Source organism: Gymnogyps californianus, chromosome 3 (genome assembly GCF_018139145.2).
Source record: "Gymnogyps californianus isolate 813 chromosome 3, ASM1813914v2, whole genome shotgun sequence".
Taxonomy (NCBI): Eukaryota; Metazoa; Chordata; class Aves; order Accipitriformes; family Cathartidae; genus Gymnogyps; species Gymnogyps californianus.
In genome coordinates this window covers 13,618,853-13,645,370 of record NC_059473.1, presented here as the reverse complement: position 1 = coordinate 13,645,370, position 26,518 = coordinate 13,618,853, and the positions used below count along the sequence as shown (strand labels likewise).

At 53.7% G+C, this 26,518-nt stretch overlaps 1 protein-coding gene across 1 annotated transcript in view; it reads left to right on the top strand.

Moving 5' to 3' along the window:
* LOC127014781 (cullin-9-like) overlaps positions 1-26,235 on the top strand; it is a 35,635-nt gene extending 9,400 nt beyond the window's left edge. The window contains 38 exon segments of the mRNA XM_050894360.1: positions 2,193-2,331; positions 4,135-4,325; positions 4,826-5,210; positions 5,432-5,633; positions 5,943-6,150; positions 6,255-6,448; positions 6,601-6,804; positions 6,963-7,208; positions 7,607-7,712; positions 8,030-8,260; positions 8,426-8,516; positions 8,599-8,770; positions 8,982-9,087; positions 9,456-9,551; positions 9,640-9,815; positions 10,333-10,466; positions 10,546-10,722; positions 10,998-11,113; positions 11,616-11,798; positions 12,133-12,290; positions 12,652-12,862; positions 12,961-13,087; positions 13,090-13,125; positions 13,279-13,424; positions 13,604-13,721; positions 14,161-14,357; positions 14,438-14,697; positions 14,776-15,139; positions 15,457-15,597; positions 19,768-19,932; positions 20,022-20,185; positions 21,113-21,206; positions 21,429-21,503; positions 21,998-22,108; positions 23,352-23,469; positions 23,822-23,955; positions 24,151-24,242; positions 25,236-26,235. Of these exon segments, the coding sequence (XP_050750317.1) occupies positions 2,193-2,331; positions 4,135-4,325; positions 4,826-5,210; positions 5,432-5,633; positions 5,943-6,150; positions 6,255-6,448; positions 6,601-6,804; positions 6,963-7,208; positions 7,607-7,712; positions 8,030-8,260; positions 8,426-8,516; positions 8,599-8,770; positions 8,982-9,087; positions 9,456-9,551; positions 9,640-9,815; positions 10,333-10,466; positions 10,546-10,722; positions 10,998-11,113; positions 11,616-11,798; positions 12,133-12,290; positions 12,652-12,862; positions 12,961-13,087; positions 13,090-13,125; positions 13,279-13,424; positions 13,604-13,721; positions 14,161-14,357; positions 14,438-14,697; positions 14,776-15,139; positions 15,457-15,597; positions 19,768-19,932; positions 20,022-20,185; positions 21,113-21,206; positions 21,429-21,503; positions 21,998-22,108; positions 23,352-23,469; positions 23,822-23,955; positions 24,151-24,242; positions 25,236-25,437 (6,270 nt within the window). The 3' untranslated portion in view covers positions 25,438-26,235.
* Positions 26,236-26,518: the final 283 nt, after the last annotated feature.

Genomic DNA, 26,518 nt, shown 5'->3' with positions numbered 1-26,518 from the left:
ATTTGTATCCCTCTACCCATTATCAGTTTGCTTTGCTTTCTTTTGTGTTTACTCAATATTCAAGTAAAATACTCTTCTAGTTTTGGACGATGCATAGGTGATTTTTCATTGCAGGCCCTCTCAATTGAATAACTGCTTTGCATCTTATTTTTAAGTAGTTGATAAACCTTTTGTCTTTTATAATGCAGTCCGTAAAGATAAATTGCAAAGGAAATACATTTCCTACTGATTCTTTCTTTGTCCTTAAGCTCCTTGATTTCTAAGATCTGTGTTTTTCTGAAACTCTGTTTTCTATTTCTTATAAGCTTGTACTTGCTTTTACTCTTAATGTAACTGGGCACTTGGAAAGAGCACCAAGATCCTTTCACATTTTTCTCCTGTTGCCTGTGATATAAATTTCAGAGGGTTTTTTTTTTTATTCACTGTGGAGCTGAAGTATACTGTTAACTTCCATTCCCTTTGTCCAGTTGGTTCCTTGGGTTCCTTCTCCTGTCTATTTTTCTATTTAATTAGGTTGAATGAACTTGCAATTGCTCCATCCAGGCTTTTTTTTCAATTACAGTCTTCTGTAAGGCTCACACTACTGGCAAAACCAGATCTAAATGGTAATAAATATTCCGTGAAGAAGTTTGTTGGCTGTTATATTTGGAAGTACCTAATTTCTGCTGCTATTAGTGTTCCTTGCCTTCCAGTCTGTCTAGGAAGTTGGGAATGTACATGCAGTCTTTGGGGGTGTTAATTTTTACCCTGCTCTTTATGTTCATATCTGTGTATGTGTCTGTAGCAGTCCCCCAGAGTTATGTGAGAAACTTGTGAGTCAAACCATTCAATGAGTGACATCTCAAAATCATCTTTGTAATGACATCTCTTGATCATCGTTGCTTTTCTGGGCCTTTGCCATCAGTCTCTCTTTGAAGGGAACTTTGATTTTTATCTCTGTTCCTCTTTCTTATCTTGTGTATCACACTTGCTTTGTATTGACAGTTTATCTGCTGGTGACTAGTGAGTTCCAAGTTACAAGAACACCTTCTCCATGGTCTTTGTGAAAATTTTGATACTTTCCTTTTTGATTAGTTCTGCTTTTGCAGCTCATCCTGTCTGAGGCTTGCTGTCAGTCTTCTGTGTGCAAAATGCAAATTCATGTGCATTTTTGATTGGGGCCAGTCCATCAAGAGTCTGTCTCCTACCTTGTCTCATCTTCCCTTTGTTGCTCTGTTTTCTGTTGCTTTCTTTGCCTCTCCAAAGAAAAAGTTTCACTGTTGTGTCTGGTCCTTCAGTCATACCTTTCCATGACTCCTTTGAGATAATATTTGGTACATAACCAATTTAGGTCAGGGATTCATTGAAGACTAATTGGTGCATAAATATAGTGCTTTCGTAAAGTCTCTCAGCATCTTCTCTCTTTAGCTCTCCAGCACAACAGAGTCCTAGTAGCACTGGTGTAACTCCAAAAGAGCTCAGTGAATCAGGCAACCCATATGTTTTTCTGCTGGTTTTTTTAAGTTATTGACTTGTACTTGCTGTTGCTGGGTCCTCCTTCTGCTCAGAAGGTTAAATGTAAAACTACAGTATGGGAAGCCATAAAAAAAATCCTTTTGATTTTGAGAGGCAACTTGGACAAAGCACAGGAAACAATTGCCTTCTTTGAGACATGCTTGTCAAGAGCCCAAAATCTGTCTGAGAGGGTTGGTAAATGACCAAGGTGTAAAAGTATAACCAAGAGAAGGTAAAGTCAAAGTAGGAAAAATAGTTTTCTTTACATTTGCATTCTCCAAGTGGTTTGTGCCTCAAGACACTTTATATACAGCTCATCTGCCTTGAGGTAGTGTTTGTTACGTTCTTCCTTTGTGTGCTTTTCCCAAGGCACCTGCTGCTGGACGCTTTTGGAATGAGCATGCTTAACTAGATGCACTCCCGTCACTGCTGCTGTGCTAGATGAGATCTGTAGTGGTTGCAGGCAAAGTTGGTGGTTTTTTTAATAAAGATCCAGGTGTAACCAGGGGAACAAGTTAATAAAGATGGCATGCTTAAAAATTAGACAATGTGCATGTTGAAATCTGTATATGAATTACGTTGTCTTCTACTTGAACAGTGCTTGCTATCTCCATGTATTTGGGAAATGGGAGGACAAATGTAGCACGAGGGTTGAATGAGTGAGCAAATCTGATCATCTAGATCTGTTTCACCCACAGGTTTTATGGCAGTCAACAGGTCGGACCTACTGGATGCATTGGCACATGTTGGAGATTGTTGGCTTTGGAGATGAGTGGGAAGATCCTCCTGCTCAGGAAAAAGAATATAGTCTGATAGAGAGCTTTAATCTAGACACAGGTGAGATTATGTGCTGCATGTGTGTGGCTGTACCATCTCTTTCTGATTCTGCTGTGGCTTATTTTTGAGTGGTGAACATTATATGGCTAAGCATATAGCAGCTAGCAGGTTGGATTTAGAAAGCACCATGAGCTTTTAGTTTGTATGACCATGTAGAGCTGGTTAAGTAATTACATGGCTTGTGGTTGCATGGAGTGTTTTTGAATCCTAGACTTCTGTCATGATATAGTAAAAGTCATGATATAAAAAGCATAAAATTTGATTTAAACTGTGACTGTCAAAAATGTGTGTTTTGAATTAACTGAACAAACTGCCAAAATAAGAACGTAGAATCTCTCTGAGATGAAGCTGCTTTAGAGACCCTCAGATCCCCTTAAATAAGTGATGTGGATTTTTAAAAGCATTAACATGCCAACAATTTATTTAACTTCATACCACTCAGTTTTGGGCAAGGTGAACATTAAATGCACTGTTTTCGTAAGACACCTGCAGAATCTCCTAGAATCCTTTGACACTGCCCTTGTACTGGGAGAAGATAAAAGGGAAAATCCAGACTTCACATACCACTTTCTTGTTCAGTGTCTGACGTGACTCTGGCCACGGGAACCTGTTAGAGTAACTCTTTTATCACGCCTGTGATCTTGTAGGACATCTTTAGGGTAGAGTGATTTGGATGTGACTGCTGCAAGAGACAGAATATACATGAGATCAGCAGCTAATTACACACTTTAAAAAATATTCTTATTGCCAGTTGAAAAGATGGCTTGTTTAATGGCTTCTGCCTCTCTTAACTAAAGGCTTATCTGCATGTCAGTTTGAAGTGGCTAAGTTAAAATGAACTTGGTTAGACTTTGCCTTTTGTCTTGGTCTCTCTGATTTTGGTAGAAGCATTGGCTCTATTCCACTTCCATGTAGAGCTCTTTCCAGTCATCATACCCCAGATAGAAATTGAATTGAAAAAGTAGATGCTTTCTGCTTTGGATCTTGACAGTTGGATAAATTAGCTCATGTTGACTGACTGACTGTAATCAGCTGTGTATGTAGTTGCTCTGAGCACACATGAGCCTCTTGGAGTGAGTTTGCACCTTTTCTGTTGAGTCTTGAGGTGGTAAATGTCTCCCACCTTGCATTTGCAGAGAGCGCTGCAAGTTGTTGCTTAGCAGATGTCAGCAAGTGTTGATTCAGATCTTATTTCTAAATTACCTAGGAAATATCTAACCTACATATTGGATTTTATCTCCCACTCTTCATTTTGGATGCATTAGCTAAAAGCAGCATGATAACTGTGCAGTCTCATTTTGCTTTTGCCTGTAGGTATTTGCCCTGTTAGCCAGCAGGAGGCGTTTGGAAAAGAGCGAAGCTCATGGCAGAATTAACTTCCTATCCATTGACTCCTCTAGCATCTTGGGCCAGCTCTGTTTCCCCTTCTGCAGCTGCATGCTGGCACTGTGGATTCTGCTGGTGCTGGGTGTCTGAGTGCGTTGCCCTGGCTGGTCCAGGCACTGTGGGAACAGGTTGGCAGAGCAGTGAGCTAGAGGTGACCATTTTGAGTGTGTGCTTTTTCTTTTCTACAGCCCAAAGAGGTTCAAGTGAAGATGGTAATCCCCATCTCTACAGCTTCTGGGGTCTCCTCCCAGCATGTTCCCCCTCTTTCACTGCCCTCCTGTCACCTCCCTTTCCCACAGCAGGCTTCTGCCCAGACGGTCCGCATGAGCTCTTTCCCTGGGGAATGAGGGGTGTGCAGTAGAGGACGGGGGAATTGGCAGAGCTGACAGTGCCGTTCCTTGCTCTGCTCTCCTGCAGTTGTGCAGCCGTTTTTCTGCAAGCCCTTTGCGGGGCTGTACTCTCTGCCTTACCTGGGGGAGCAGGCGACCAAGGCTGCAGAGGCCCTGAGCCGTGCCGAGTGGTGGGAGCTGCTCTTCTTCGTGAAGAAGGTGGAAGCACAGGAGCAGAAAGAGATCGTCTGTCTCATCCAGCAGGACCAGGGAGAGCAGGTATGGGCCAGAGCCTGCAGTGGGGAAATGGGAGGGAGGGAGCGAGGGAGAACGTTAGGGAAGGGACTGGGCCCAGAGGAGGAGATGGCAAGTGTGAGCTGTGCAGGGACAGCCTGAACGGGGCAGAAATGGGACTGAAATGGGAGGGTGAGTGGGGGATGGCAAAAGCGTGGGGAGCTGGTCACAGCAAAGGGGTGAGGAGAGATGAGAGGAAACGCGGTCTCCCATGACCCTGTAAGAGTGACTGTGTCCAGCGAGGTTTGGGTAGGCGAGGCAAGCCCATGGGGTGATTCTGCCAGTTGCGATTGAGTGGTGAGTGCAGGTGGAAGGTCTGGGCTGGTGGTAGTTGAGTTGGGGACAGCCAGGGGAGGGTGGCACTGGGGAATGGCCCTGGGGGCCTCTGGCATTGCAGCCTTTCTGTCCATTCTGGCACTGGCCGTCACAAAGAGCGTGGGGTCTGTGGTGAGTCTGTGAGGGTTAACTTGACCCCATCTGTCCAGCTGTTGGAGGTGGATGAAGAAGCCCTGATCCAGCTGTCGATACCTGCGGAGCTGGCCCAGAAGGTGCTGCGGGTCTTGGAGAAGCGGTGCCAGGGCAGCGCTCAGCGTGACCTGCGCGGCTCCCACATCTATGCCAAATACTTCCTCGGCAGAGGGGCCAAGCAGGATGGTGGGGGGAACACTGCGGTGTCCTTGGAGGGTGCCAGCTGCAGGAGCACTGGCCCTGAAGCCATGATGGCCAAGGCAGCGAAGGAAGACCTTTCTGCAGCCACAGTGCCGCCCCGAGCCCCCGCTGCGATGGTGAAGTCGGATTCCCAGCTGTTCAGCGAGCTCCTTGAGAAGGAAGGGCTGTTCTTCCCAGCGGTGACAGAGGAGCAGATCAAAGGTAGTGGCCTGCTATGTGCTGGGGCACACGAACAGTGCTGGAGGCGGCACCGTTGCCTCGAGGGAGGAAGGCTCGGGGCAGGGCATGGGAGGCCAGACACCCAGAGGTTGCCTGGGGAGGGGGAGCCTGTGGGTGCTGGGTCTGTGGGTGCATGGCACCCTGGGAGTTGCTGGAGGTGTTACTGCTGCCCTGATGCCTGCGTCCCTGCCTCCCTCCGCCAGTGCTGGGCAGCTCCGAGGGGGTGAGCGAGAGGGGCTCGCTGGCCAAGATTGCAGCCGTGGTGGACGTGATCCAGAGCAGCAGCTCAGAGGTGGGGCTGCGCTTAGCCGGGCTGAAGCACATCATGAAGATCCTGGAGGAGGAGCCTGAGTCCAAGCAGCAAGTCGGCAAAGCCCAGGGTGGGCTGGGGACCAGGAGTGTTGGGTGAGCCGTGGGGTGCTGCGCTCCCCTCCTGCTGGCTGGGGAGGGCAGTGTTGGCAGGGTGGCGGACAGTACTGGAGGTGGGAGTGCAGGAGGTGGCAATGGAAGTGTGAAGGCCGGTATGTCCCTGCATGCTCGGCAAGAAGAGAGGTGGATCTTGTGTCCCTTTGTCCCAGGCAGGCTCATTCCTGGGGCTGACCCAGCTGCGGTAGAGCCATGTGGTCAGGGAGAAGGTGGCTGGCAGGGCCTGAGGTGCCGGCGTGCCAGCGGCAGTGCCAGGAGGCTCCTCCTGAGGCATCCTTTCCCGTGCAGGGAGAAGCTGGTGAGGCTAGCAGTGGAGTTGCTGAGCACTGAGGCGGCAGAGAAGGCCCTGGTGGTGGTGATGCTGCGGCTGCTGGCTGTGCTCATGGCGAAGTATGACTGGCGCGTGCCGTTTGCCACGGAGGGTGGTGTGCGGGCTGTGCTGGCCTGCATGCAGCAGCACGCCTCCTCCGCCCTGGTGCAGCAGGCTGGCCTGGTGGTGAGTGGGGCAGAGGGGATGCTGTAGGTGGGCGGGCAGGGTGCAGGCTCGCCCAGATGTGGCGGAGATGCCTGCTGCCCTCCTGACTGCTGTTGACCTTGCAGGCCCTGAAGGTGCTGGTAGGAGCTGTGGTCGGCGAGCCAGGAGGTGCCGGTGGGAAGCCCTTGCCCCTGAACCATGCCGATGCGCAGATGATGCGGGAGATCTTTGCCAGCATCGGCTCTGCCTCCAGCGAGGGCTCGGCAAGCCTGCTGAGTGCCATCCCTGCTGCCATGAGCACCATGCAGAGGGTCCCAGGGTAGGGGCAGAGTGAGGACAGTGGCTGGCGGTAGGGGGGCCCTCTGCATGGGGGGGAAGGGGGGGGCGGGCAAGGCAGGCAGATGGCTTGTGGGTGCAGGGGAGGCTCTGTGCTTGGGGGAGAAAGGCACCCGCATCGCTCTGTCCCTGCAGGGGCTCCTCAGGTGTGCAGAATGGCTTGCTGGTGGTGAACATGCTGATCGACAGCCACCGGGGCCTGGCAGAGCAGCTGGCAAGCTGTGATCTCCCCACGGTGCTGCAGAGCTGCTGGTGGGACGGGCAGAGCACCGGCTGCCCTCACGCGACGCTGGCCCTCAGCACGATCAACCGCCTCGCGGAGCACCGGCTACCCCTGGGCCTGGGATGGCAGGTAGTGTGCTGCCTGCACCCCCCGCCATGCCATGGCCCCACGGATGCAGTGGGCAGGGCTGCCTTGCCTGGATGCGGGGCACGGATGCAGGGCAGAGCACCCCGCTGGTGCCTCTCAAGCGAGTGCAAGGGCTGGGCCCATGTGTCCTTGTTGTGGCAGGCAGAGAGGCCCCACTGGACCTGAGGGATGTGCGGACGCTTCTGGGTGGCGTGGGGGACGGCATCTTGTCCAAGGACGTGGTGGTGGCCCTGGAGCGGCAGCTCTGCAGTGAAGGCGCCGTCCCCTCTGGTGAGGAGGCCCAGCTGCTGCAGGACCACAGATGCTTCAGGCTGCTGCTGCGCAGCTTTGAGCTGCTGGGGGCGGAGAAGGCCGTGAGCCTGAGCATCCTCAGGTGGGTCCAGGTGGATTTGGTGGGGGTCAGGGGCCCCCACAGCAGGTGTGTGAGTGCTGGTGGTGATGTTGGGGGGACATGGTGCATGTTTGTGGGCCCTGGTGGGGCTGTTCTTCACCAGGGGCAGGTGCACCCCAGCACATATGCGGGTGCTGATTGGGGTGTCCTGGGGCGCAGGGCCATGGGGAGACAGAGCAGCACATGCCTGGGTGCTGGTGGGGACACGCAGGGGCAGTGCAGCACGTGCCTGGGTGCTGGTGGGGTGCCTGAGGTGCCTGGGAGCCTTGGCTCCCAGTCCCTGTGGGATGCTGGCCTTCCAGGTGGGGCAGGGAAGCAGGGCTGCCTCTGGCACTGCTGTCTGTGTGCCCCGGCCTGAGTGGCCCCCCTCCATCACTCAGGATCCTGAACAAGTTCCTGGACCGTTACCAGGAGGATGCGCTGCCCTGGCATGAGTGTGTGGAGCCCTGTTTGTCCTCCCTGAGTGCCCACAGCAGCGACCGGGAGGTGAGGGGGCCCCGGGACTCGCAGCAGGCAGGGGTGGCTTTGCTGGCTGTGCCGAGCATTGGCCGGGCCTGGCGTTGGTGAAGCGGGGTCCCTGGCTGCAGCAGCCCGGCCTTGTTGTGGCCAACGTGCTGGGAGAGGTGGGGAGCAGCTGCCCTGGCCGCATCCCGGTGGCTGGCGTGCCCAGTGCCGTGCCCGACCAGGCTCTTGTGGGCGCTGCTGCAGTGTCGGGATGGAGGGGATGGAGCGCTGCAGCACCCCGCTGCTGGGGCCTGGTGCATTCCCAGCACCCGCCCAGGCGCTCACGGCTGCCTGCTCAGCAGGTGATGCAGGAGGTTGTTGGCTTCCTGCACCGCCTGGCCACCGCCAGCAAGGACTGCGCGGTGGTGATGTGCCGTGTGGGCACCCGCGAGGCTCTGTCCAAAGCCCTGGACAAGCACAGCACGGCTCCGTCGCTGGCGCCAGCCCTGCTCGACCTGGTGATTGACTGTGAGAAGTACGCCAGCCTCTACAAGAAGCTGACGACCAGCATCTTGGCTGGCTGCATCCAGGTGGGCCTGGGGAGGCCCGGCTGCGCTGGGGCTCTGGGTCTTGGGGCCGTCCAGCTGTCCCCGGCACCGAGGGGCAGCCTTCTGCTCTCTGCCTGCCGCAGCCCTGCGGTGGGCGAGGGGAGGAGGACCCAGGGCCCCTGGTAAGAGCCTTGCCCCATCCTGTAGCTGGTGCTGGGGCAGATTGAGGAGCACCGCCGGAGCCACCAGCCCATCAGCATCCCCTTCTTTGATGTCTTTCTGCACAACCTGTGCCGAGGTGAGTGCGGGGAGTAGGAGCTGGACCCCTGTGCCTGACATGCTGGCCTGGCGGCTGGAGGCTCCATGTGCTCTCCGCACAGGCTCCAGCGTGGAGGTGAAGGAGGACAAGTGTTGGGAGAAGGTGCAGGTCTCGTCCAACCCCCACCGGGCCAGCAAGCTCACGGACAGGAACCCCAAGACCTACTGGGAGTCAAACGGCAGCACTGGCTCGCACTTCATCACTATCCACATGCAGTGTGGTGTGGTGGTCAGGTGGGGCTGGGCCGGGAGGACTGGGGGGCCTTGGGGCCAGGAGGGCCAGCAGCCGTGTGGGGAGGAGAGGGCTTTGGGGATCTGTGCGAGCCCTGCCCCAGTGGTCCCTGTCCTGGGGGTTGCTGGATGTGGGCAGCAGTGCGTGGGGCTGGCAGGGGCCAGGGCAGGGAGGTGGGGACTGCCGGGCAGCACCGTGTGTGCTGTGCTGCAGGGAGATGAGCATGCTGGTGGCCAGTGAGGACTCCAGCTACATGCCGGCCCGTGTCGTGGTGCTGGGGGGAGACAGCCCTGCCACCATTAGAACTGAGCTCAACGCGGTGAGTCCCACACGGGCTGCTCAGGCCATGGGGCCCCACGGGAGCGGTGGGCTGGTCCTTGCCGTGCCCCGTGAAGGTCTCGCCCTGGTGCGGGGCCCTGGGAGGTGCCCCACAGGGAGGTGGGGATGGCAGGAGCTGTGCTGCGGGAGCCTCTTCCTGGCTGTAGGCAGCGGGTGCTGGAGACTTGGGCATGGGCTGCCCTGAGGCTGCGAGCCAGAAGTGGGGTCCTGGCGGGGGGTGCCCTGTGGCTGCGTAGGGGCTGCTGGGGGAGACAGAGGCCATGGCTTTAATGGGGGGTGGCCAGGGGAGCCTGCAGGGTGGCTGGCACTCGCTGCCTGGCGTGCTGAGGGCTGTCTGCCTGCCTGCAGGTGACCATCCTGCCCTCAGACAGCAGAGTGATCCTGCTGGAGAACATGACCCGCTTCTGGCCCATCATCCAGATCCGGGTGAAGCGGTGCCAGCAGGTAGGGGAGCAGGGGACCGGGCCAGGGAGCTGGCAGTGTGGGGCGTCGGGGCCGTGCCTGAGGAGCTGAGGGTCGTGCTCTCCTGTAGGGCGGCATTGACACACGTGTGCGTGGCATCGAGGTGCTGGGTCCCAAGCCCACTTTCTGGCCCATCTTCAAGGAGCAGCTGTGCCGGCGGACGTTCCTCTCCTGCACTGCTCGGGCTCATGCCTGGTGCCAGGAGATCTGCCAGGACCGAGGCCGACTGCTGCAGCTCTTTGGCAGGTGAGTTGTCTCCTGGCTGTGCCATCGTGTCCCCAGTGTCCCAGGGCCTGGGGGGACGGTGGTGGCAGCCCACGAGGGGACTACAGGGCCAGGAGAGGAGCAGCCAGGTGTCCTACCTGGACAGGGAGGGGCCCTCACTCGTCCATGGCCACCAGCAGTCCCAGAGGGCCAGGACCACCTTGGGGTCCCCCAGGTTTAAGCTGGGCACGTGGGCACGGCTAACCCCACCAGAGAGGGGCTGGCGCGTCCTGACCTGGCGCAGGCAGGATCTTGCAGGCGCAGGTGCCGCACAGCCCCCCAGTTTGGCGGGGGCCGCGAGGGCCCCAAGGCCCAGTGCGGGCAGGGCCCGGGGGCAGCGAGGGGCCCTGGCTGCTGGGGGCGAGTGGGGCTGCTGAGCCATCATGCCTGGCAAGGGGCAGAGCTGGGAGCGACCGCCGCGCTCTGCTTTCCTGGGGGAGTCCCCTCAGCTGTCGGCAGGTGCCTGGCAGCACTATGTGCTGCCCAGTCGCTGTTGCAGGCTGAACCGGGCGCTGCAGCATGAGCAGGGCTTTGCCGACCGCTTCCTTCCTGACGATGAGGCGGCCCAGGCCTTGGGCAGGACGTGCTGGGAGGCCCTGGTGAACCCCTTGGTGCAGAGCATCACCAGCCCAGGTACTCTGCGCTCTCCCGGGCCCGTCCGCGCCGTGCCCCAGTCTGAGGCACCGCACTCTGAGCCTGGTTGGCCTCGCAGACCCCCACGGCATCAGCCCCCTGGCCTGGCTGCTGAGCGAGTACCTGGAGAGCGTGGAGCCGCCCCGTTATGCCACGAGCCGTGGTGCTGTCTTTGGTTCCCGTGTGCGGCGCCTGACCCAGCTCCTGGTGCACGTGGACCCTGGCGGCCCAGAGCCAGAGGAGGCAAGAGCAACTGGTGAGTGAGGGGCTGCCCTCCCATGGGGCTGGGAGGGTGGTGGTCCAGAGTGCCAGGCTGTGGCTGTGGGGATGCGCTGGGGAGCTCTGGGGACGGCTGTGTGGCACAGGAGGCTCCCGAGCTGGGGAAGGCTTGTGGCCGTGCCCCCGCAGTGGCCGTGCCTCCCCGGCATCTCCTCTGTCCTGCACCCCTCAGGGAAAGGGGGAGGCTGCTGTCGGTCAGTGTGCGGGGCTTGCCCATGGAGTCGCGCTGAGCCCGGGGTTGTCCCTTGGCAGGTGGGAAGGAGGGGAAGAACAAGGAGGTGCCGGCCAGGGCTGCGAAGGCGGTGGTGGAGAAGTCGAGCAGCCTGTGGGGCATCTCGCAGTGCTGGCGTGGCGTGGTGCAGCAGCAGGTAGAGCTTGGAGAGCTGGCTGTGGGGGCCGGAGAGGGCATGTGGGACCTGGCACCGGGTGGGTGTAGGGGGGAGTGGGGCCTGGCAGTGCCCTGGGAGCGTGGGGAGGGTGCGGGGCTGTACCTGGCCTCCGCGGGACCCGGAGGGGTGTGGGGACAGCCCTGCTGTGCTTGCCACCCTGGCAGGGCTTGGGCATCAGCCTGCCGCTGCACCCAGACTGGTGCTGCAGGCCGGGAGACAGGTATGGTGTCGGGCTACTTATTTCCTACTGGGCAGCTGCTGCGCTTCTGTCCTGCCCCTGCAGCCCCTGCCCAGCCCTCGGGGCTGCACTCTCGCCTCGCTGCAAGCTGTCAGTAGCCTGCGGCAGCACTGGGGCCTCTAGTCGGCCCTGGCCGGGACCCAGGCAGTTGGTGTCGGCAGAGTGGTGTTGGCTGTGGATGTTCCCGCGGGCCACAGGCGCATCCTGCTGCGGGGCTCACCCCTCTCGTGGCGCATCCCACAGGTGCAGCGGTTCCTGGAGGCAGCAGGGCAGGCGCCGGACCTTGTGGAGCGATACTGCGGGCTGTACCAGCGCCTGCGTGGTGCCACGGAGGAGCTCTTTGGGCAGCAGGCTGCCTTTGTGCTGGCCCTGGGCCAGGGCTTCGCGGGGGCTTTGCTGCAGCTCTCCTTCCTTACTGCCCTGCATGTGAGTCGAGGGAGTGTGGCTGCTGGGGAGGCTGCCCTGGCCCACGGCCTCAGGGTGAGCTGCGGGTGGGCGGTGTCCTGGCCCCCTCACCGAGCCACGGAGCCCTGCCCTGCCCTGCCCTGCGGCGGCCCTGGATGGTGCCCAGCTGCGGGCGTGTGGCGCTTGTCATGGCGTAGCCCTAGCGTGCTCCTGCCTCGGGCTGGTGCCTGGGCACCCTTGGCCCCTGCCCGAGAGCCCCAGGGTTTCCCAGCTGCTCCCCCCAGGGACATTCCCCCAGCCCGGCCCTGCGGCCACCCGGTCAGCCCCCTCCGCAGCCAGCCCTGTCCTTCTGCAGGTGAGTGAGCAGTTTGCCCGTTACCTTGACGGGCAGATCCAGGAGCTCCACGGGGCTGCGGGCAGCGCAGGGCCACTGCAGCGGCTGCAGCAGATCCTGGAGCCCTTCGTCGTCTTCAGTGGCCTGGAGCTCGCCCACACCTTCGAGCACTTCTACCGGTGAGGGGTGCCGTGTCTCCACGGGACCAGAGAGCCTGGTGTGGTGTGGTGTGGCATGGTGAGGGAGGCGCAGGCAGTGCTGAGGCCGTGGCTGAGCCTGGCCTGGTGTGGCAGTGGTGCTCCCGCTTTGCTTTTCCCGGCTCTGGTGTGTGGAGGGAAAGGCTGTGAGGGCCTGCGGGCGCTGCCAGTCTGCGGAGGCACATTCCCTGCTGGTGACAGGGAGGGGAGACAGGTATTGCTGGGCCCGTGCGCCTTGGGGTGAGGCCAGAGCTGGGGCTGTCTCTGTCTCCGTCTCCTGGCGGGTGGCTGATGGCCACGGGGCTCGGGCCGGCCCCTGACCTGACGCTGGCGGCTGTGGCAGGCACTACCTGGGGGACCGGCTCCTGGCGCAAGGGCTGTCTTGGCTGGAAGGAGCCATCGTGGAGCAGATCGGGCTGTGCTTCCCCAGCCGCTTCCCTCAAGAGATGCTGAGCAACTTGGCTGAGTCGGAGGAGCTCCAGCAGCAGTTTTACCTCTTCCAGCTGCAGGAGCAGGACAAGCGGCTGCTGGAGCTGGACACGGGCTTGGATGAGGTGAGCGTGCTGGTGGGGTGGGGAGGCTGGGGGCCACCCACGTTCCTCACAGGGATCCTGAGGCCTGTCCTGAGCTGCCCTCGTGTCCGCGTGCCCAGGCACTGGGGAGTGCCTCGGTGGCGGATGTGCCGGAGGTGAAGGTGCTGGCCCTGTCCCCGCGCTGCTGGCCCGTTTCCCCGTTCTGCTACATGGATGAACCTGGGAGGTTTTTCTCAGCGGCGCTGAGCTCCCCCTGGATGAGTTTGCTGACTTCTGCAGGCGGAGTGAGTGTTGCGGCTGTGGGTGTGCGTGCGGGTCTGGCTGGGGCCAAGGCCCTCCACAGCAGCTCAGCCAGAAGTGGCGGGAGTGCTGGGGTGTGGTGGGAGTGCCCGGTAGGGCTGGTCCCCGGCCGTTGTGCTGATGCTGTTCTCTGGCAGGTCAGAGCCAGCTGGGCTGGGAGTGCACGAAGCCCCGGCGGTTGCAGTGGACGTGGCTGGGCCATGCCGAAGTGCAGTTTGGAGACTGCGTCCTCCACGTGTCCACGCTGCAGATGTACATCCTGCTGTGCTTCAACAGCGCCGAGGTAGGAGCTGGGGCCACGGTAGGGTGAGGGAGGCAGCGGATGCTGGAGTGTGGCAGGGCCGTGTCCTCCCTTCCGGTGGGGTCTCCAGCGGTGTTTGGGGCACAGGCCCCCCTCTTGTTTGGCTGGGCCTGTGGCTGGTGGGTCTTGGCTGGCCATTCCGCTCCCATGCCCTCCTGCAGGAGGTGGCTGTGGAGGCCTTGCTGCAGGCTACGGGGCTCCCTGCTGACCTGGTGGACCACGCACTGACACCACTGATCCATGGCGAGGGCGTCCTGGTGCGGAGCTGCATGCCAGGAGGTGAGTGTGGGGCTGGGGCACCCCTGGGGAGGTGTTGGTCTGAGCCCCAAGTGGGTGCTGGGGTAGGGGTGCATGAGCTTGCAGGGGAAGCGAGTGGGCTGGGGTGAGTCTGTCTGTTGGTGCTCGGGGCACAGGTCTGTGTGTGAAGTTGGGGCCTGAGGCCATGTGTGGGGCTGGGGCTTGGGGCTGTGCATGGGGCGTGGGTCAGCATGGGTAGTTGGGTCTCAGGTCTGTGTGTGGGGTTGGGGACCGGGGCCAGGGGTTTTGTGTGTGGCTGTTGCTTGGGGCTGTGTGTGGGGGACAGGGATGGGGCTGACACCTGTGAAGGCAGCAGCGGGAGGCCCAGGGTTGGGTCCAGCAACAGCCGCACATGTGTCCTGGGGCTCCTTCAGGGCCCAGTTCGGGGCTTGGCTGACCCTGGGTCGGGTGCTAGCTCCAGGTGTGCTGCGGCTGAACCAGGCAGCCCTGGCCCATGCCTCTGGCCACCCCCTGAGGCTGCTGCCCCGGCAGAGGTACCTGCGGGCAGAGAGGGCTGAGGTCAGCGCCCTGGAAAGGAAGAGGAACGTCCTCTGCTGCCTCATCACCCGCATCCTCAAGGTGGAGAAGCAGCTCCACATTGACAACCTGGTGTTTAGGGTATGGAGAGCTTGAGGGGCAGAGAGGGGCCTCCTGGGTGCTGTGCCGCACTGCAATGTGGGGCTCCCTTGCTGCTGTAGGTGACTGATGCCTGTCAGAAGGGTGAGTTGGGGCCAGGGCTGCAGTTCCTGGGCTTCTGCTGCCACAGCGTGGACGTGCTGTCCTGTGTCCTGCACCTGCTGAACCAGGGCTATCTGCGGCGCCAGGAGGAGAGGCCTCATGTCTTGGAGTACATCTCTGCTGAACCCACAACACCTCTTGGGGGCCAGGCACAGATGGTTCTCCAGAGCAGGCCGCCAGAGGCATTTCTGGATGAGGACAGCATAGACTGCCTGTATTGGTAGGAATGCATGTCACCAGGTGTGGAGGGGTGCGCATCTCCACCCTATATGGACGTGACACATTTTCTCCATGTCAGGTTGAATCCTGGCATAGGCAGGTCGGAGGAGTTTCTCATGGCAATGCTGCAGGTGCCAATGGGGCACACGCTTAGTCCAGAGGAGGCGAAGCTGCTCATGAACCAGACAGTACAGCAGGTCCAGGATACTCTGAGCATCACAGATGATGTTGCTCGGCACCTGCTCATGCACTGCAGGTGGAATGTGGATTTCCTGATCCAGTGCTATGTGGAGAACCATGAGACCCTGCTCATCTCCTCGGGGCTGCAAGTGCAGGATGCCCAGCCCCCCCCGAGCCCAGGATCCCACTGCCCAGTCTGTGTGAACCAGCTGTGTCCCACTGAGAAGCCACCAACCCTCTGTTGCATGCACTACTGCTGCAAGGTGAAGGTCCTGGGGTCTTTGGCTCCTGTAACTTAGTAGGGAATCGCTGCTGCCTAGTTGGAGCAGCTGTTTTTTGTCTGAAGCTGTTATCAGGTGATTTTCACAGATGTCATACATTTTATTTTCTCAGCTCCCTTGTTTGTTGTAGTCCTTCAGCTCCTGATTAGTCTGTTCCCACTTTTGTGTGTTTGCGTACTTATCCATGGTTTGTGGTGGTTTTGTGCACCTTCTGCTGGGTGGGGTGGGCTTCCAGGGTCACATGACCCAGGTGGTGCAGCTCCTGTTTAGCTCTGATCTCTCCTCTTCTGCCTTCACAGTCCTGTTGGAGTGAGTATCTCACGACTCGCATTGAACAGAACATGGTTGTCAACTGCACCTGTCCCATATCTGAGTGCCATGCGCAGCCAACTGCAGCCTTCATTTGTTCCATCGTTTCCTCCAAGGAGATTATAGCCAAGGTGAAGTAGGAGAGATGGTTACTGGGTGTCCAAGCTCTGTTTCATTTTGGTCAGCACTAGCAGATAATCTTGCTGCTGCTTTTCCCCTTCCCGTTACTAGGACTGGCGGTGTGATAATTGAGGCAGACCAGATTTCTGCCCAGTGGTGTCTTGTCTCTGATCATGGTCAATACCAGCTATTCAGGAAGGCATAACATCAGCAAAAGAGCACAGTGGTATTTCCTCTAAACGTGTCTCCAGCAAACAACATTTCAGATGCATCCTTAGTTGAGAACCAAGTGAGACCTGTGGTAGCAGCTCACGACAAGTATCCTCTGCTGGTGTGCTGGAAGCAACCGTAAAATCTAGGACAAATGAAGAGAAAACATCTGAGCAATTTCATTTTATCACTGCATCAATGACCCCAACGTCCTTTCTCTTCCATCAGTCTCTGGCTTTGAGCACCTCCGGTTTTTGTGAAGATGACAGAAGTTACCACACCAGACTTAATCTTCACTCTAAGTCTGTGTGGGTCTACAGACATCTCTAAACCAGGCTTCCGGAGCTCTGCTCACCTTAGTCCTCAGTCAGCAGGGGGCAGCAGGAGCTGCTTGTTGTGAGGCAGAAGCTACTTTTTCTCCCTATTCTTTCAGTTTTTAGCTATTACTTAGAGCTGAATGCCCTCCCCACCTAATGGCAGAGCTGTGGCTGTCACGTGACAGACTCTTTTTGTTAATTGCTGGACAGAACAGGTGTCTCATCTGTTTTCCACTGCTCTGTTGTTTGACAGGTCTCTGCCAGCAATTGCTTCTCCAAAAATACTCTCCTCCTCTTCCAGCTCGTTACTGTCATTATGATTCTGTGTGAACAGACATAAGGAGAAATGAACAGTAGTCGTAAAGACTGCTCTATCTTATAATTTTTCTTTAAGCTTGCATACCGGCAATCAAAATGGGCAAGGCTACAGAAAAGCATTTCCTTCAGTGTATCTTTTGTATCTTGTTTTCTAGAAGTGCTTGGAGAATTAGTGCATGTATCTGGGCAGTTCTTACTGGCTTTGCAAATCCTGTAGTCACACCTGTCTGAGAGCAGGATTTAATGTCCTGTTGCTATGGCGATTTTATAAAAAAAAAAAATAATTTGCAGGTCAACATAAATTGCAGCCAATTTTAACAAGTTGCTCTGATGCTCTCACTGAAATGTTACCTGTTTCCCTTTTTGCTCAGTAAGTGGTATGGCCGGAGTGTTAATGCCTCGTGCAGTCACACATACAGTCATAGAATAATTTAGGTTGCAATAATCTGTGGAGATCTCTGGTCCAACCCTGTACTCAAAATAGCCAGATTATTGTGTGAAGATCTAACACTGAAGTTAAAACATACTGGTCCAGGTTCAGTCTTCTCGGCATCTTACATTTAGGTAGCTCTAGGCAGTGGTAAGATCCCCTTCTACTGCCTTCTCCCCATGCTGAATGAACCCAACTCTCAGCCTGCCCTCATACATTTTGTGTTCCAGCCCCTGACTGTCTTGGTGGCCTATGGACAACATTTTCTCTAATCTGTTTACGTCTTTCTTGTACTTGGAAGCCCAAACTGCTCCCAGTATGCAGCTGTGTCTCCGGTGCCAAATAGCTGTGAGAAATTCCTTCCCATGCCTGCTGGGAAGCTTGCTAATACAAGAATATTTGAGTTTAAACTTTTCATGCTTGTATTTCTACAAAACATAAACCCTGTTATGTTTCTGAAAGAGGTTTTCTCTCAACCTTGTTTCCCTCAAGTTCCTTGAGAGTCTGTTCTTCAGAAATGGTCTCCCATTCTGCCCCCAGGGATTCTTTGCTGGGAATCATGCCATAGGCTCCATACCTGGATTAACTCCAGCATGTGCAAAGGTTCCTCTAAGATCTGTTGGTCAGTGTCATGCAGTACTTCAACTTCTTGATTGTACCTGGCTAGTTTTCTTCCCAGACCTTCGTTGGACACTTGTTCCCTCTCCTTTTAGGCTTCCTGAGAGCAGCTCTTTCTCTTATGGTTCCAGTAAGAATCCTAGATCTGCTTCAGCAGTTGCATCTCTCTCTCCTCCTCACCAAGAAAACAAGATAGAGCAAAACTCCAAACATCAGACGTTGTGAAATTCAGCCTCTGTGAAGGCTGTGATTTGGTGCTGTCTGCTGACTCAAGTACCCATTTATCTCTCTGGGTACTGGTCTCTGGGCAGAAATGATCACATTGCCTATCAACAGGATGACAACAGACACAGATGTAGACTCTCTGAGAAAAATGAAGTGGCTTTGTTGAGACTTTGCCTCCGCCAGGCATTTTGCTATGACACAGGCTGACGTCCCTGCAACCTGTCAGTGCGCACTCTGGTTTAGGTTGCGTGAGAGAGAAAGAACAAGAGAGAATAAACGAGAGAGAGAAATGAATGAGAACCCTGTCTGATCCCTTCAGTGCTCAGGGCTTGCACCTTTTCTAGTGCTTGTTGTGACCTGTATTGTCCTTTCTGTGCCTGGTGGCTTTAGAACAGCTCTCCAGGTATGCAAAAATCTCTGCAGGAGGGCTACAGGATTTCTTCTGAACTTCCTCTAGCTTTGTGTATGTTTGCACAGTCCTTACACTATAGTAACTGAGCATAGAAACTAAGCTACTGTGTGCAGTATGTTTGCATCCCTGGGTCCCTACCTGAACAGTCCCTTATTGATAACCAATTTGCCTTGTCCTCTGCGATAATGTCTAGAGGCTGTAGGCAAAGCGAGTCTCCTTCCCTTTTGCACGTCATGTAACTAAGCAAAACTCTGCTGAGGAATTTAAAATCAGAAAGAGTTAAAAAGAGCACCTGATAGCTTTCTATGGTGAGATCATTGGCTTGGTGGATGAGGGGAGATGTTGTTTATCTTGGCTTTAGTAAGGCTTTCTACACCATCATCCACAACATTCTCATAGAAAAAAACTGATGAAGTACAAGCTGGATGAATGGACAGTGAGATGGCCTGCTGAGCTCAAAGGGTTATGGATCAATGGCAGAAGGCTCAGCTGGAGGCCAGTCACTAGTGGTGTAACCCAGAGGCTGATACTAAGGTTAACATTGTTTAACATCTTCATTGGTGACCTGGATGATGGAACCAAATGCACCCTCTGCAAATTTATAGATTATAAACAGCTGGGAGGACTGGTTGATGCTCCAGATGGTTGTGCTGCCATTCAGAGGGACCTTAACAGGCTGGAGGACTTGGCAAACAAGAATATTGTGAAGTTCAACAAAGGGAAATGCCAAGTCCTGCTCCTGGGGTGGAATAACCCAATGCAACAGTATGTGCTGGGGGCCAACCATCTGGAAAGCAGCCCTGCAGAAAAAAAAAAAATGGGATCATGATGGACCACAAGTTGAACATAAGCCAGCAGTGTGGCCTTGTGGCTAAGAAGGTCCACTAGCATCTTAGGTTGCATTAGGAAGAGCATTGACAGCAGGTTGAGGAAGGTGATGCTTCCCCTCTGCCCAGTGTTGGTGAGACCACATCTGGAGTACTATGTCCATTTCTGGGCTCACTAGTACAAGTAAGACATAGACATACTGGGAAGAATCCAGCAAAAGGCCACAAAAATGATTTAGGTTTTGGAACAACTCTAGGAGAAGCTGAGAGAGCTGGGTTTGTTTAGCCTGGAGAAGAGAAGGCTCAGGGGTGGATCTTATCGACGTGTAAATACACAAATGGGATTAAGGAGCCAGATTCCTCTTGGTGATATCCAGTGAAAGGATAAGAGGCAGTGGGCACTAATTTAAATACAAGGAATTCCATTTAAACATAAGAAAACTTTATTTTTGTAACAGTAAGGGTAATGGGGCATTGGAACAGGTTGGGCAGAGAGGCTTGTAGTCTCTATCCTTGGATATGCTCAAAACCCAACTGGACATGGTCCCGAGCAACCCTGCTTTGAGCTGGAGGGGTTGGACTAGTTTTTATCTCCAGAAGTGCCTTCCAACCTCAGCTATTCTGTGATTATATGAAACAGCCTCCAGATATGACACGAGGGGTGGGGAGTTTACACAAAGAGAATGAAAGAGTAAACTAATTTAGTACTGTTTTGTTGTGAGCAGTTCTGTCAGATGTAGAGCCCAGAGGCACCAGACCCCGGTTGCAAGACCTGACCTTGCAGCTTCTTTGCCTTAAATCTCCTTCCTGGCTTCTTATTACAGTATGAAAAAGCCCTCCTCAGAGGCTATGTTGAGTGTTGTTCCAACCTGACATGGTGCACCAACCCTCAGGGCTGTGATCAGATCCTCCTTAAGGATGGACTTGGCTATGGGGCAGCCTGTTCCAAGTGCTCCTGGATATCCTGCTTCAACTGCAACTTCCCAGAGGTGAGGCTGAGCTGAATCACAGGCAATACTGTCTTGGGTTTGGCACACACTATTCTGCTTTTGTGTGGTTGACTGGCGCTCTCTTTCAGGCCCATTATCCTGCCAGCTGCAGCCACATGTCTCAATGGGTGGATGATGATGGGTACTATGAGGGAATGACAAGTGAAGCCCAAAGCAAACATCTGGCTAAGCTCATTTCGAAGCACTGCCCAAGCTGCCAGGCTCAGATAGAGAAAAATGAGGGGTGCCTGCAGTGAGTATCCATTTTTGTTTGCTACTGGAGACAGGAGAGGGCAAAGACATACAGTTAGGTCCATTGTGCTTTTTTTTTTTTTTTTTTTTTTTTTTTTTTTGGCTGTGGAGTAAGAGTTATAGCAGGTCTGTTTTATAGTTTTAGAAGAATGAGTGATTGCTTTTAATTCCTAGGAAGAGCAAAATGTTCCCCAGCATTCAGAGTTAAATCCATTGATAGCTCTGTAGTAGAACCAAAACTCATTTTGCAGTACCTTTTTATCGTGCGCACTTGTCTGCTCTCAGAATCCACTATAGACATACAGAGGTACAGGTTAGGCGAGTGGATAGCCCAGCACCATTTTCTCTTTCATGCTCACCTATTCTTGTAACTTTAAGCAATTTTCTTTTAACTGCCTCTTTGAATTGGCTTGGATCTCTGGCAGCTTTTTACATGACGGGGCGTTACCTCTGGCTTTGAAGCCAGGGCTTAGGAGTCGCCATTTGTTTCTTTCTTGCACCGGCACAGCCCTTAGAGCCTAGCTGTGATTTGTCCCCACATGTGTGTGGCCCTAGGGCTGTGCAGTGCCTTTCTGCACTGTGGAGTGCTGCATTACTGAGGGAAGAGGTGAGGTGCTCATGTGGATCTTGCTTCAAACTGTGGAATGTTTAGTTCACCCTTCAAGTACTTGGTAAGTTGGTACTGTGACATTGTGCTGCCAGTTTACCCAGCTCATTTTTGGAGACACAATGACTGGTTTTGAGCATCATCTGCTTCCAGCAAAGGCTTTTAAAAATACATGCAGGGAAATGCATAGTACTGAGTGAATGGGAGTGACTGAGTCGCACATCCAGAATAGCCCTGTGATGTAGGGGAACACTGGGAGGAACTGTCTGAAAGTGGCTGTTAGGACTGAGTGATTCCCATTGTTCTCCTCCTACCATGCAGTATGACGTGTGCAAAGTGTAATCATGGCTTCTGTTGGCGTTGCCTCAAGCCCTGGAGGCCGACTCATAAGGATTATTACAACTGCTCTGCTATGGTGAGTGGTTTGCTATATCCCAGTAGTTCATGCTTGTGTTCAGATGCACCTGGCCTCTCAGAGAGAGGGTGAGGATCTCCACTTGTGCCCTTTACTCTGGACTTTGTGCACTTGCCAGTAGTATTGATATTATTGTCAAAGTCTGTATGTGTGGTTGCCATTTCCAGGCAACCCTGGTGCTTGAGGGAAATTGCTACAGGTTACTTCCACCTTTCCTTTCAGGTGAGTAAAGCAGCTTGGCAGGAGAAGCGTTTTCAGGATTACAATGAGAGATGCACCTTTCATCATCATGCAAGGGTAAGGCCTCCTCCTTCCTTTGCAGATGCTGACTCTGTTGCCTTAGCCCTGGTGAGCAGGACAGTTTCTGTTGTGTCTCAATGTATTTCACCTGAAGCTGAGAAGCAGGCTTTGGATCCAGGTGGGGATGCCTGGTCATTTTACCCTTGCTCTCATACAAGGGGTAGTTCTTGGCCTGCTTTCTTCTACCAAGTCTGTTGTGGAAACTGAACACCTAACTTGGGGTGTTCACGTGCTCAAACTGATGCAGTACTTGGAAGCAGTGGCAACTGAAGGACTGAAGGCTGAACTCTGTCTAGAGCTGAGATACTGTAAAAGCTTGAAGTGATGGCACAGTAGAGATGTCATAGCTGGATGCAGTAAATGCTCTCCTGCTGCATGCATCTTCTGGGATGGCACTTCAGGATGCTTAGCAATTATCTGTGTGGAAGGTGCTATTTTTTTGATCTTGTGGAGCTTGATATTGACTTTTTTTCCTCCTTTGGTTATTGCAGGAATTTGCCATGAGTCTGAGGAACAGGGTTTCTTCCATCAGTGAGAAGCCAAAAATTAGGACTTTGACCTTTGTTCTTGATGCCTGCAAAGTGCTAGAACAGGCACGGAAGGTAAGGCTGGATAACAGGCTTGCTGAGGTTTAGGCCTAATTCTATTGGTGGGTTTTATGCCTTTCTTAAAGTGAGGAGATGCCAACTTTGCTCTACTCCAAACAAGGGGAGACAGAAAAAGCTTGAGGGGAGGAACAGCATCAGGACAGGGGAAGAGCTCATGTCTGCCTTTCCCTGCTGTCACTCTGAGCTGGGCTCTGTCTGCAGTGTTCCTCATAGTCAGGTCATAGGATTTGGAGCTTAGCTCAAGTTGACACCATGGAATCAGCACAAGGATCTATATTTAGGGTTTTCATATACTGGGTTTGGTCCATTCCAATTTGAAATGCCCCAGTGGTGGTACTTACCTTTTGAGAGCTCTCCTGATGCTGTGTTATAGTTAGGAAGTTCCTCTTGATGCTCATGTTACGGTTTTCCTTTCTTAACTTCATTTCATGAGCCGTAGGTGTTTTGGGAGCACTGAGTTATGTACTGCATGCCCTGATAGCCACATTATGAAGGATTTGCAGTGCAGCCACTGGATGTGTGCAGTAAGCCTGTGACAGTGTAGGCCTGCAATGTCTTCTATCCCCTGAAACATAGGAAGGAGGTGGGAATTGCCTTTGCAGTATTGCCTTTGCAATATATACCTTGTTTGTGCAGGCAGACTTGATTTTGAGAGAGGCGTATGGAACAAGGGTGTCTGACCCTGTTTTGTCTTTTCAGTATGGTAGCCCCTGTGTTTGCCAGGATACATATCACTGTTGCTTGCTGCTGCTGGCTTTTCTGGCCTATTTCTTTAAATGGAAACAGTGGTCTTGTTTCCTGCTGGATGGCTTTAGAGGTCATTCATTCATAATAGGAGTTTGTCACTTGTTGAAGCGCCTTTGTCATGGGCTCTTGGTGCTGTATAGCACCATGCCTGCTTCCCTTTGGGCTCAGTTCTCTCAGTTCATTGCCACTTGAGTTCAACCTGGGCTGCCCAGCAATGTATAGATTCTGTGTGCTGGCTGTTTCGACTTTCTGCCTGCTGGTCAGTCACACTAGTTATGCATTTACAGTCTGTGTTCTTGTGATGGTTTGCTGGTGGGAACAATCAGTTATTTCAGGCTTCAGTACAAAATAATTACGCATTCATTTCCAATCCTACGAGTAGCTCTAGGTAGCCTGGCACTGCTGTCACTTGGCATAATGGTTCACTGGGCTATCTTGCCCACTCTGAAGCTGAAAAAGGATGCTTACAGCATGATCTGTACTGCTCCAGGTGCTGGCCTACTCCTGTGTGTACAGCTACTATAACCAGGACACTGAGAGCATGGATGTTGTGGAACAGCAGACTGAGAGCCTAGAGCTGCACACTAATGCTCTGCAGATCCTTCTGGGTAAGTCCCGCAGCCTCTCCAAAGTAAAAGACTAGCATTCCCAGCTGTCTGGTTCAAAGGGTGGCAGCTTTGTAGTGGGGCAATAGCATGCACACCAGCACCCAGCTGGTCTCTCTCACTTCTCCCAGCCCATTTTTGCCTTCTTGATGTCATTTCTGGGAAGTCCACTGAAGCAGTTTGGCTGCTGGTGGAGATTGATGCAGTAAGGAGCAACATGTTCCCTTCTGAAAGAGGAATGTATGTGCACAGGAGACCTAAGTAGCTGTGACTGGCTTCATAATCAGAGCCAAGGGACTCGGTCTCTGCTTAAGGGTGTGAGAAGCAGCGTGACTTTGTTGGCCTTGAATTGCAGAGGAAACCCTGCTGCAGTACCAGGACCTGGCCTCTTCTCTTCAGCTCCTGAAAGCAGAGCATTTCAGTGCTGGTTTGGAGTTGGTACACCGGATCAAGGAGCGTCTCTTTGCAATTCTCTGGCACTCCACACAGGTGAAGTTCACATGGCTGTTAGTGGCTTGTCTTGCTCTGGTCTAGTTTGATCTTCGGCAAACCTAGAAAGGGGCTTGATCAGCTGAGGGGATAGACTCTCAGTGCTGTGTGTATGTAGGGAGCGGGTTTGCAGCACAAAATACACCCCAGATTGCATATTGTCTCTCTCTTCTGGCTGTTCTTCCATGCTAGCAGGATTTCCATGTTGGGCTCCAGACTTTGGCAGATCCTGGTCAGAGAAAGGTGAAACTCTCAAATGTGCCTACTTCAGCCGCTGCATGTATAGGGTGAGTTTTCTTAGTGGGGTAACAAGGAAAGGTGGGTGAGTGCGGACAAAAAGCAGGTGACCAGAGTTTTCTCCTGTGCTCGCTGACATACGAAAGAGTTAATAACAGATACTGATTGCTTGCATCCTGTGTTGTGGTTTGAGATAACAATGTAAGTGACGTAGTGGTGTAGGGAGACCAGCAAAGCCTCCACTGGTGTGCAGCTATGGTCAAGAAAGCTCCATCACTGGCAGACCCAGTTATGGAAATTGCTCTCCCTGGACTCTCTTGGGTTTCTATGGAGAGTCACACTCTTTCTTCAAAGGTGTGTCAGAGATCTAGGAGGTGTCTAGGTGAGAGAAGCAAGAATAAGAACATACATGGGGGGAGATGGAAGGGCCTGACATTTATTTTAAGAAGGGAATGGAGAAGAGGTGACACAGCTGTTAAATAGTGTGTTGAGAGGTGAAATGGATCGTCTGTTGTTTCCCTGTCCTAGAGTACTGAGCTGGCAGGTATTAAGTATGAGTGGAAGGTGATGAGTTCAAAACAAAGTCCATTCCTTTATGACAAGCTGTTTAAAACCAAGAAACACAACTGGCATCTGCTATCCCAGTGTGACCAATCCCCTCTGACAGCTGCTGTGTTTCCAGGAGCTGAACAAGGTGCTGAGTGTTGCAAGAAAGAATGACAACTAAGTCAAAAGACACTCTGTTTCAGAGCAGGGTTTCTGGTCTCCTTGGAATGAGGCTGAGACACCAGAGCTGGTGGCAGACTGCAGCTTGTTAGCCCAGTCACAGGTGGTGCTCTGACACAGCCCTGTGCTGCATGCATGAATAAGGCCATTTAATCACCTTCTCCTAGGTGCATCTGCATGGTTGCTGTGTCCCTGAGGCATGGCTTTGGATGAGGATGCTGAGGTGATGGTAGTAGGGAGGACGAGGGTGGTGTGGGGCTGGGTTGTGGTTGCTGCTCGCAGCCAGGGCTCTGCTCTGATGCTCTCCTCCTCAATAGGCCAAAACATACCATCTTGTGTGACTCCCCCAACACAGATGAAGGTGGCAAAGAGGTTGAAGATGAGGAGTATGAACCGCAGTGGCAGGAAGACTATGATGATGATGACGACCTTGATGAAGACAACTTTCTGTTTGATGATGAGTCAGATAACCTTGATTGTGACTCCTACTTTGATGATGATGATGATGCCTATGACTAGAAGTGGGCTGTCACCCAGCCCGCCAGCCTGGACCTCTGCCTCTACTCCATCTCGACCAGTTTGTATTAGTGTCTTTCCTCAAAGACAGGGAGGAGCTCTCGGGTGGAATGAAGAGACATTTCCTCTGGGGGCTACTTGCTCGGTGACCCCCCTTTAACATGGTGAAACATTGCTCTGGACAGATGGGCTGTGTTACCGTGGCCACCTCTCTCAGACATCTCCTCGCTCTCCTCGCCTTTCTCCCTTGTCTCCATTTCTGCCCATAGGTATCTAAATGAGTTAGAAAGTCACAGTCCAGCTGCAAAGTGAGGACTGCTTGCCACCTGTTAAAGGACTGTTCAGTGTCCTTGGGCATGCTGTCCCCAAGGACTAGGTGCAGGTGAGTGTGGCATGTGTCCTAGCATGGCACTGTCTAATCCAACCAGTGTCTAGAAATACTGTAAAGCGATGTGTTTACACTCAAGTCAAAGCCTCCCATCTGGAGTTGGTGGGATTCCCTCCAAAGCCACACATGGATGTGGTTAAGTGCATTCCTATAGTTGAGGGGGACAGCTTTTTTGCTGTTTGTTTGAAGAGTTGTTGTCTTCTCTGCTATGAAGCAGGATGGGCTGCTATGAGTGGCACAAGTTTGCAGGACTGTTCTTAAGTGTCTAAATGTATGCATGCGCGCACACACACATAGATTATATATATATACACACACACACAGACATCGTTCAGATAATAATTTGTCTTTGCAAAAAAGAAGACCCTGAGGAACAAGGGTTGAAAAAAGTTCTGTTTAAAAAAGAAATAGTTTTCTTCTAGCACGAGCCTCCTTGTTGTCTATGGGGAACATGTGTGTGAAGGGAGAGCAGGATGTTCTTGAGTGAGGATGATGTGACCTGGATGTGCTCATGCCAGGAGTTATTTGTGAAATATGTGTGGGTTTGGGATCCTCACCCAGGCCATGCAGTCTGCCCTGCAAAGTGGCTTTTCCTTCCTGGGCAGTTCAGGGAACAGTAAGAGGTATGGGGAGGGATGGGAAAGAAGGCAGGGGACCAGACCACACAGAGTGATGGGGCTCGTGCTTCTGGGAGCA